Source organism: Panthera leo, chromosome A3, assembly GCF_018350215.1.
Source record: "Panthera leo isolate Ple1 chromosome A3, P.leo_Ple1_pat1.1, whole genome shotgun sequence".
Taxonomy (NCBI): domain Eukaryota; kingdom Metazoa; phylum Chordata; class Mammalia; order Carnivora; family Felidae; genus Panthera; species Panthera leo.
The window spans coordinates 79,838,586-79,850,020 of NC_056681.1; the positions used below are offsets into that span (position 1 = coordinate 79,838,586).

The 11,435-nt window shown below is 38.9% G+C and overlaps 1 protein-coding gene across 3 annotated transcripts in view; it reads left to right on the plus strand.

The window, feature by feature from the left end:
- The window catches only part of COMMD1 (copper metabolism domain containing 1), a 187,349-nt gene extending 176,186 nt beyond the window's left edge, over nucleotides 1-11,163 (plus strand). For all 3 annotated transcript variants that reach the window (XM_042932397.1, XM_042932399.1, XM_042932398.1), the window contains exon 3: nucleotides 10,927-11,163. In XM_042932397.1, the coding sequence (XP_042788331.1) occupies nucleotides 10,927-11,034 (108 nt within the window). In that variant the 3' untranslated portion in view covers nucleotides 11,035-11,163. The remainder of the gene's footprint in view (nucleotides 1-10,926) is intronic.
- Nucleotides 11,164-11,435: the final 272 nt, after the last annotated feature.

Sequence of the window (11,435 nt, forward strand, 5' to 3'; positions counted from 1 at the left end):
GTGTCTAAAATAGTCTGTGTAAATGCTTAAGTCCTGGTGCTTATGTAAATCAGTACAAAGTCAGATTATCTCTAATTAGTTACCATTCTACTCTTAAATGTATATAAATTGGGGTGGAAAGTGTCTGACCTCAGAGTCAGATGTATTAGCGAGGAGTGGATTGAATCAAAGAGCTGGGAATTCTGGCCTTCACATAACTGGGGCTAGTCTCCAGGTTTCTTGTTTTATCTAGTGTTAAATGGAGATTGATGGTACTTCTCCCTTTCACTATCCCTACTGACCTGTACTGGGGAACAGAATAGATCAGGCTGCTTTGAAATCTCTGGAGGAAAAAGAATAGTGATAGTCCTGGTTTAGCAGTGCATAATTTAGCCAACGAAAGAACCACTCTTTCTTGCGAGGTCAGACTATTTTCTTCCTTTCAGAAACAAGTCAGGGTTGCCTGGGCCAAAATACGTGTTCCTTTTGACCACACATTGGCAGGACAGGTATGTCTAGTTTTCTTCTAAATCATGGGTCTAGATTTTTTTCCAGCTAAGAAATCTTAAACCAAAAGAATTGCAAGGTCCTGTTCTTGACACTTGGTCTTTTTAGAAATTCAAACAACTTTGAATGAACAGTGTTCTTGAAGTCTCGTTGCCTTGTTGGTTCACAGGCTCTGAGCCTGCAGATGAAAATGTAGCACAGTGGCAGAAGGATGTGTGTGTTTCTATGTGTGTAAATTCAACCTTTGGTACATTGAGATTATTTTACTAATGCCCCCTTTATAAAGTTCCCTAGGGTTTCCTGATGCCTAACAACCTTGTTGATTAGAAAGGTATGGAGAGTATGGGTCAGGGATCTGAGTAGTTTAAGATACTGCACCTATGGATATGTGTATCTGATATGGGTTATGGGGTAAGGAGAAGGACTTGCCTTTGGTATTTTCCTAGTTCTTTTGTTTTCTGTCCTACCTATAAACTCCCATTCTCCCTGTCCTTCTTATTACCTAAGCATCCCGAGTTTTAAGGCAGGCTACTTGGGTTCTTTCTTCCTGGAACAAAATGAATCTTCTGATGTAAGTGATAGAAAAGTGTTAATGACTTTTTGTTTTACCTCTCCTGGGAGTATTTATGCTGTAAAGACATTATCTAGGCTGAGGACAGTAGTCCTCCTTCCTAAAGAAAAGGAGATATTTGGGAATAAGAAGATCTTTCTGACATGAATAGACATTTTTTCAAAGAAGACATACAGATGGCCAACAGACACATGAAAAGATACTCAGTATCACTAATCATCAAGAAAATGCGAAGTAAAACCACAGTGAGCTATCACTTCACACCTGTATGCAAGGCTAAAATAAAAAAGACAAGAGGGAGCACCTGGCTGGGACAGGCAGTAGAGCATGTGACTCTTAATCTCAGGGTTGTGAGTTCAAGCCCCATGCTGGGCATGGAGCCTATTTTTAAAAATAAATAAATGAATAAATAAAATAGACAAGAAATAACAAGTACTGTCAAGGATATGGAGAAAAAGGAATCCATATACACTGTTGATGAGAATATAAATTGGTGCAGCCACTATGGAAAACTGCATGGAGCTTCCTGAAAAAAATTAAAAATAGAAATATCATATGACCCAGTAATTCCACTTCTGGGTATTTCTTTGCCCAAAGAAAACAAAAACACTAATTCAAAAAGATCTATGCACCCTTGTGTTCATTGCAGCATATTAAGCAACCTAAGTATCCATAGATAGACAAGTGGATAAAGAAGTTGCGTATATATCAGGTGTGATATGCAATATCACATACACACATATACACAATACATGCATACACATACAGTGGAATATTAGCCATAAAAAAGAATGAAATGTTGCCATTTTGTGACACATGGATTAACCTAGAGGGTATTATGCTAAGTGAATTAAGTCAGAGAAAGACAAATACTGTATGATTTCAGTTATATGTGGAATGTGAAAAACAAAACAAAGCAGAAACAGACTCACAAATACAGAGAACAAACGGGTGTTTGCCAGAGAGGAAGTGGGGGTGGGGTGGGCAAAATAGGTAAAGGGGATTAAGAGGTATAGACTTCCAGCTATAAAATAAGTCACAGGATATAAGGTACAGCATAGGGAATATAGTTAATAATATTACAATAACATTGTATGGTTTCAGATGGTGAGCATTGAGCATTTCGGAATGTATGTAAGTGTTGAATTACTATGCTGTACACCTGAAACTAGTGTAATATTGTATGTCAACCATACTTCAATTTAAAAATAAATAAATTGGGGGAAAAGATCTTTCTGGCTTAAATTACACTATATGGGTATGATTTTCAAAAGTTGTCATATGAAAGTACAATTAAAATTCCTCCCAATAGCTCTAATCTCCTTGTCTATAAAAGTTTTTGCAGAGCTGCTGTGATTTAGTTAGATTAGCCAGTTTAAATTTCACTTCCTATTTCCATCTTGTGAAATTGTTTGTTTGTTTGTTTATTTATTTATTTTTGAGAGAGAGCACAAGCTGGGGAGGGGCCAAGAGAGAGAGACAGACAGACAGAGAGTACCTGAAAGCAGTCTCCAGGCTCTGAGCTGTCAGTGCACAGCCCTGTACAGGCCTCGAATCCACAAACTATGAGATCATGACCTGAGCCAAAGTCAGATGCCCAACCAATTGAGCCACCCAGGTGCCCCCATCTTGTGGAAATATTTAAAAGATGGACCAAAACAAGGAGGAAAAAGTGAAGCAGCAGAGACCCAGATAATAGGTCTCTGAATGATTAAAATCTGATATTATTATATTTTAAAATGTTGCCACTTTTTTTTAACGTTTATTTATTTATTTATTTTTAATTTTTTTTTTTTAATGTTTATTTATTTTTGAGAGAAAGAGACAGAGAGAGACAGAGCTGGGGAGGAACAGAGAGAGAGGGAGACACAGAATCCTAAACAGGCTCCAGGCTCTGAGCTGTCAGCAAAGAGCCCGACGCGGGGCTCGAACTCACAAACCGCGAGATCATGACCTGAGCTGAAGCCGGACACTCAACCGACTGAGCCACCCAGGTGCCCCATTGTTTATTTATTTTGAGAGAGAGGGATAACGAGCAGGGGAGAGATAGAGAGGAAGACAGAGAATCTCAAGCAGGCCCTGCATGGCCAGTGTGGAGCCCAAATGCGGGGTTCGAACTCACACAGTGAGCTCAAACTCACAAACAGATCATGACCTGAGCGGAAATCAGGAGTTGGATGCATAACTGACTGAGCCATCCAGGTGTCTAAAATGTTGCCACTTTATATAAAACATGTGTATGCCACTTGGAAAGTTGAAGTTAGGTGCCTTAAATTTGTTTAGCAGTAACTTTGGTCAGTGATAGATCCGAAACATTCTACATACCCAATTAATGTCTCTTTTCTCCTTTGAGTTGCTAGTTAACTAATGAAGAGTTCATGTTTTCTTAATATAATAAGAATTAGTGGGAGTTGTCAGGCTGTCCTCACAAAAGTCCTTTGAAATGCCTGAATGACAACCCCAGAAAACCCAGTGTTTATTGTCTGGTGATGGTTAATGCTTTTATGATACACTAGTAATACTCTGTCCTCTTCTAGGAGATTGTGGGAATATGGATAAGCACTTCCTCTTAGGAACTGCTCTGCCTCTGAAAACACCTGGTATGTCCTGAGGCACTGCTCTATTCATTTATTAGAGTGAATTATTTTAGTTCTTGGAGACCCTGTCTTAGTCCCACATAGCTCTTAGCACATATGGACACCTATTGAGTTTGGCATGAATCATTTTCATTTAGAGGCTCCATCATTAAGTTGCAGTCTAAATTTCATCTTTTTTCATCCCCGTAGGATGATTCACTTTGTGATTTGCAGGACATTTTTTTTTCCTTTTTGAAAATTGCGTTAGCAGGCTCTTTACACAGTAGCTGTAGAACTTGTTAGCTATTGTATTTGAAATGAGGATTTCCTCATGATAAAAATGGCCTGAGTAGGGACCATTGTATGTAATATATATTGCTAAAGATTTTTGTTTAAAAAAAAATTATAGGGGCTCCTGGGTGGCTCAGTCAATAAAGTGGCCAACTCTTGATCTCCGTTCAGATCTTGATCTCAGGGTCGTAAGTTCAAGCCCCACATTGGGCTTCACACTGGGCATGAAGCCTGCTTAAAAAAAAAGAAAAGGAAAGGAAAGGAAGAGAAAATAAATAAAAGACTATAAGTCACAAGTTTAAAAAAAAAAAGATGATAAATCACAAGTTTTCTTTTTTGAAGTATTTTCTTTAAGCTACAGCATAAACTATCCATTGTTTTAGATATAGACTATAAGAGCAGGTTGTAGCAATGAGCCCATGTTTCTGAAATCAAGACCCTTGATGCAAATTCTTTTTTTTTTTAAGCTTTTTTATTTTGAGAGAGAGAGAGAGCTGGGAATGGGCAGAGAGAGAGGGAGAGAGAGAATCCCAAGTGGGCTCCACGTTGTCAACATAGAGCCTGATATGGAGTTCAGACTCACAAATTGTGAGATCATGACCTGAGCCGAAATCAAGAGTCGGATGCTTAACCAACTGAGCCACCCAGGCGCCCAAGACCCTTGATATAAATTCTGAATGAAATCTGATCTTCCGTGGTTGTTGTTGCTATTGTTGTTGTCCTTCTTTTTTAATACCAAAGTGACACTATACCATTTTTCAATACAAATGATAATAGAAAAAAAATAAATATTGGTTTTGGATAATTACCACTTGGAGGGCAGCCTTCCTACCAATTTAGGCATGATGAAAATCCTTGCTCTGCTAATCTTTGGAGTTTGTGTTCAGTGCTATGTACTTTGGCAGTCTAAAGAGACTCGTCTTTGTATTTATACTGAAAGCAATGAGTGAGGCCAGAAAGTAAAGTAGGAAATGAAGGAACAATACCACACATAGAAAATACTGGAAATATCAGAGGAGAAGGAGTTGGGGTTTAGGGAGTAAATACCCTGCCCTCTTCTCTCTTGCTAGAACCCAGCTGTAAGAACAAAGGAGTGACACAGTCTTAGAGAACAGCCACATAGGACATGGAACAAGGTAGAGAAGGGTGGAGAGTGAGTAAGAAAGGACAAGTGAAAAATAACCACAGTTTTCAGGGAACTATAAAATTTTAATTTTGGATAAATGGTTCCTTAAGAAGAAAGTTGAAAGATCCTTTGCTACAAAAAAGCTCTGCCATGGTCTCCTGAAAGAATTGGAAACAGTATCAATATAATTCTAAAAAAGCCACATGAAGTATGGGTATCTTAATTATTATATAATTGCTATTCTAGAAGCCGTTGCAAATTTTGACCTTTGGTGCCTGTTCTCTTTCTCTGTCAAGTTGAAGACACACAGTGACAGAGCTGCAGGTCAGAGGTTAATTTAAGCTTCTAAAAGGATAGCCTATATAGAGGGATAGGCTTTATGGCTAACGTTTATGCTCAGCCATGATTCCCTTTGTGTTAATAAATGTAACCCAAAGAAAAGTTTGGGGACTAAGCCTCAAGATATCTGGCCAGCTGTGTGTGGCCTTCCTGAATCAGTCTTGGTAAGCAGATAACCTTTTCCCACTCTCACCCTCTGTCCTCTAACTTTAGCACTTTGTAAAGAAACCACAGTGTGCAGAACTTGCCAAAGTCATGTTATAATACTAAATCTGACTAATCAAGCGGGGATAAAGTTTTGTGGGAATTTTGCATGGAAAATAATAATAATATAGAAAATAAGATACAGGACTTCTATTTTATTTTATGTTGAATTTATTCTAAATGGTTCCACCTAAGTGTTTAGTAAATTATAGTTCTTTTTATTTTCTTTAAATTTTTTTAATGTTTATTTATTTTTGCGAGAGGGAGTGTGTGAGAGGAGGAGGGTTAGAGAGAGGGAGACACAGAATATGAAGCAGGCTCCAGGCTCTGAGCTGTCAACACAGACCTCGATTTGGAGCTTGAACTCTGAAACTGTGAGATCATGACCTAAGCTGAAGTTGGACACTTAACCGACTGAGCCACGCAGGTGCCTCTATTTTTTATTTTAGCATTTATCACTGTTGTATTGTTATGCCAAAGAATTTCTCAGGGTATGCTTATGGGCCTAGATATTGAAGTCATTTTTTTCTTTTTCAAATTTTTATTTAAATTCTAGTTAGTTAACATATAGTGTAATATTGGTTTCAGCAGTAGAATTTAGTAATTCATCACTTACATATAGTAACACCCAATGTTCATCATCACAAGTGCCGTTCTTTTTTTTTTTTAAGCAATTTTCTCCTTATTTTTATTTATTGATTTTTTTTAAATGTTTATTTTTGTCGGGGGAGAGGCAGAGGAGGAGGGAGGTGGAAGATCTGAAGCAGGCTCTTTGCTGACAGCGGAGTGCCTGATTCGGAGCTTGAACTCACAAACCGTGAGATCATGGCCTGAGTTGAAGTTGGATGCTCAATTGACTGAGCACCCAGGTGCCCCAAGTGCCCTCCTTAATACCCATCACCCATTTAGCCCATCCCCCACCTGCTTCCCTCCATCAACCCTCAGTTTGTTCTCTATCATTAAGGGTCTCTTATTGTTTAGGGCACCTGGGTGGCTCAGTCAGTTAAGCATCTGACTCTTGATTTCAGATCAGGTGTTTGTGAGTTCCAGTTTCGGATCTGTAGTTTGTGAGTTCCAGCCCTGCATCCAGCTCTGCACTGACAATGTGGAACCTGCTTGGGATTCTCTCTCTCCCTCTCTCTGCCCCTCCCCTGCTCTCTTTCTCTCTCTCTCAAAATAAATAAATAAACTTTAAAAAAGAGTCTCTTATAGTTTGTTTCCGTCTCTCTTTTTTTCCCCTTACCATATGTTCATCTGTTTTGTTTCTTAAATTCTACATATGAGTGAAATCGTGAGGTATTTGTCTTTCTGTGACTGACTTATTTCATTTAGCATAATACACTCTAGTTCCATCCACATCATTGCAAATGGCAAGATGTAATTCTTTTTGATCACTGAGTAACATTCCATTGTGTGTATATGTGTATATATATACCACATCCACATCTTCTTTATCCATCCTTCAGTCGATGGGTATTTGAGCTCTTTCCATAGTTTGGCTATTATTGATAGATATTGAAATTACTTAAATAGACATTATACACGAAGAAGTTTTAGTGTGTAGATGGAGAAAACCAAACACTTGCTTAATGACAGCCTTTAATTATTATATTAACTAATAATCAGTTATACTCTCTGACCCTGCTAGGAAATGAGTTTAAGCTAAAGCGTTAAAGATCTAGGCTTGGCAAGTAAGAGTTTCCTGAAGAGTATTAGAGTTATTGCCTGGGAAAGGACTTTCTTGAGAACTGGTAAGATGTCTTTCTCCAGAGTCATTAAAGGCAGCTTGGGTTTTTCTGTTGGGTTTTTCTGTTTAGAGATGGTGGCCTCTTAGATCTCTTAGGATTTTATAACTTTTTAGCTTCTGCACTTGGAGAGAATATTTGAATATTTTGCCTCTGCTTTCTTTTCTAATTTGGTACAGTTATTTAAACCCTTGTGGTGTTTAATATACTGCTATACTCCCCATGATCACAGACTATGTATTCTTTTTTTTTTTTAATTAATTAATTTATTTTGAGAGAGAGAGAGAGAGAGAGTATGAGTAGGGAAGGGGGAGAGAGAGAGGGAGAGAAAATCCCAAGCAGGCTCTGCATCACCAGCACAGAGCCCATTGCGGGGCTCAAACTCACAAACCGTGAGATCATGACCTGAGCTGAAACCAAGAGTCAGACACTTAGCTCAATGAGCCATCCAAGTGCCCCTAGACTACATATTCTTAATAATGATGTGCTTGCTTATTCATCTAACTGCTTTCTGATTCCACCGCATGCTGTATCTACACTCTACTGAAACACAGAAGGTTCTAACTCTTGACTCAGATACTTAAATATAGGAGTTTAGTCTTACCATCTCTCATTATTATAACCAGTTGGGCCCAGGTCAGGGTGGATGACCTTGAAAAAAAAAAAATCAGGGGCACCTGGGTGACTCAGTCAGTTGAGCCACCGACTCTTGATTTAGGCCTGGGTTGTGATCCTAGGGTCATGGGATTGAGCTCCGAGTCGGGCTCCGTGCTGAGCATGGAGCCTGCTTAAGATTCTCTCTCCCTCCCTCTCTCTCCCCTCCCCCTTCCTTGTTTGTGCATACTTTCTCTCTAAAATTAAAAAAAATCAGATGTTTCAAATTGTCCTTATACTTTCTGTCTCTGGCTTGATACGCATCATTTGCATTACAGATATCTACAGATATATCTGCATATACAGATATCTTCAAGTGCATTAGATGTATTTTCTGTAGGGTACCCCCAGCCAAATGCAAAATTTGAACAAAGCCCCTTAAGCCCCAATTTAAAAGCCCTTGAATACCTGATAAAATATTTTGATAGCATAACTAGATGAAGCTAAGCCTTGATAATAGTTTCAGATAAACTGTGTCTTCAAGAGTCATAAATGGTTATATGTGTCTTTCTAACATGTTAATGTGTATTGTTTCAAGCGGGGAGAGGTGAAGATTGGGAGTGGTTGGAAAATTTAACTTTGGACTCTGTTTACCTAGCCTGCTAGATTCTGTAGTATTTGATTATCCTTAAAAATAAACAGCTTCACTGATATTTAGATGTCTGTCATAGATAATTTGAGTACTGAAATCTACAACAAATTAATGACCCCTCATCAAAAAAGATCCTGGCTTTTATTAATGAACTCTTGTATTCCTATCTCTGTGATCAAAGTCCTTGATAATTTCTTCCCATATAAATTGAAAACCAGGTGAATTTATTATAGTAAATGACTTTCAATGAGGTTAAAACATGGGTGCATCATCTTCTGCCAATTTCCTGAATATATATGTTAGACTGGTAAATATTACTTTCTAGACTATTATTTCAAAGGCCAAATGTTCAAAAATGTTTTAAAGGCACGCTAAAGATCTCGGTAAAACTGAATGAAGAAATAAAGGCTTTCAAATCTGAGACCGGTTCTTAATTTAGCTAACTGGATTGTCTAATTTGCCATAAATTTGCTCTTCTTTCCAAAAGGAGATGACCCTTCCTGCAGCTCCTCAACACAAAGAGCATCTTTCTTTTCTCTAAATTGGTTTTTTGCTTTCCACTAAATGAAAACCTGGCAGTGTCTTTTTTCTTTCTTTTTTAATTTTAAACCTGACGGTTTCTAAGTTCATGTACTATTCCCCTCTACTATCCAAATACGTGTTTGAGGAAAAGGTTCCCTGTAGTCAGGGAAAGCCTTTCCTCCCTTTGGAAACTTTTCATCTGAGAGACCCTTTCTTTCCCTCTGTACTTGTTTCTCCTGGGGGAATAAACAACACAGCAGCCTAGCAACAGCACAGGGACTTTCCCAAAATCAGCTCCTGAAAGTTCTTCTGGCTATTGACAGAGTAACTTGCTCCTACTGAAAAGGCTTGTTGCTCTTCCTCTTACCTTCCACTTTGGGGATAGAGACGGGAAATACCATGTATTTAGAGAGGAAAATGTAAAGAAAAGAGCATTGATCTGGTTGGTGGCTCTTCCATCAACAGAGGGACAATAGACATGTCATTTACCATGCGGAGGGCCTCAATTTCATTATCTAAAAAACAAGGTAGTTGAATTATATGATCTCTGAGAATTCATACTGCTTTAAAATATATGATTATTGTTCTGAGACATCTGGGTGGCCTAGTTGGTTGAGCACCTGACTCTTGATTTAGGTTCAGATCATGATCCCAGGGTCGTGGGATCAAGCCCCATTTTGGGATTCTCTCTCTCTCTCTCTCTTTCTCTCTCTCTCTCCAAAATTAAAACAAAACAAAATATGATTATTGTTCATAAGGATCTCAAAGATAATCACTCTTGGATACATATAATTTGCCGCTGTTGCTTGAGATAATTTGTTCGAAGTATTCACTGTACATGAAATTTCTGTCACCACACTTCAGAAGCCTTTTTCTTTGATATCTACCTAATCTAGGTTGATTGACTGGTCCTAACAGTGTGTGCCGGGAATGTGTTTGATGGAAATCTTGGAGAGTTGGCTTGCAGCAAGTGGAAAGGCCTCAGAAATGTTTAAGGCTGTTTCAAGACCTGGTTATCTTCAAAGGATCTGGTTGATATTTCCCAAGCAACTTGGTCACAACTTGTCATAATTGCTAGTATAACCACTAAATCCAAAGTAGCTCAATTATCAGGCTAACACAGAGCCAATCCAGACCTTCCTTCTATTGTTATACTACTGGGTGCTATGGAGACAATATGGACTTTGGAGTCAGCCAGAGCTAAGAGTTCACAGTCCGACTCTGCCCTTTTCTGATTCTGTGATACAGCTTAACCACTGTGTGCCTCAGTGTCCTCATTTATAAGTACTTAAGTACTTACCTTAAAAATTGTTATGGGATCTGGGCACTCAGGGTGGCTCAGGCGGTTAAACATGACTTCGGCTCAGGTCATGATCGTGCAGTTAGTGAGTTTGAGCCCTGTGTTGGGCTTTGTACTGACAGCTCAGAGCGTGGAGCCTGCCACAGATCTGTGTCTCCCTCTCTCTCTTCCCCTCCCCCCCCCCCCCTTGCACTCTGTCTCTCTCAAAAATAAATAAACATTAAAAAAAATTGTTATGGGATGGAACGTGATGACTGAAGAGCTTCTCACATGCCACATAATGAGAACACCTAACATTTGTATATCTCTTTACCATTTATGAAACACCTAATAGAAGTAGTTTTATTTAGGGAACTAAATATGTGGATTTGATTTGCTGGATAATATATCATTTAGGTATTGAGACCTGAGTCAGGCTTGCTAGGTAGGGGGCCCTGGGCCTTTGGAACTGGGTCAGCCCAGATCCAGAGCCTTGGCTATCTTGAGGGTCTTTTATAAAACATCCTTTTGTGTTTTCCAGGAATCTGAATTTCTGTGTTTGGAATTTGATGAAGTCAAGGTCAATCAAGTCCTAAAGAAGCTGTCAGAGGTAGAAGAAAGTATCAGCACACTGATGCAGCCAGCCTAGCTGAAGATGGAGTTGTTGAAGCAAAGGTGTTCATGATCCCTCCCCAGTGAGCTGGGGTGTTTTGTTGTTGTTTTGTCGTTGTTTTTTAAAATCTTATTCCCCCATTAGTATTAAATCCTCAAATTCAAATCTTGCCTGTCTCTGCTTGCTGGGGTTTCTTTCCTTCCCTCTTTCATTCACTCTTACAGCTGTACTGTGTGCAGAGGTTCTTATACTTCAGCATGCACAGGTGTTTATAACAGCATTTATTTATTTATTTTTAGGATTTTAATTTTAAGTAATCTCTACACCCACCGTGGGGCTTGAACTCACAACCCTGAGATCAAGAGTCACATACCCCACTGACTGAGCCAGCCAGGCGCCCCATCATAAAAGCATTTTAAAAAGGAGGCTTCCAGGAC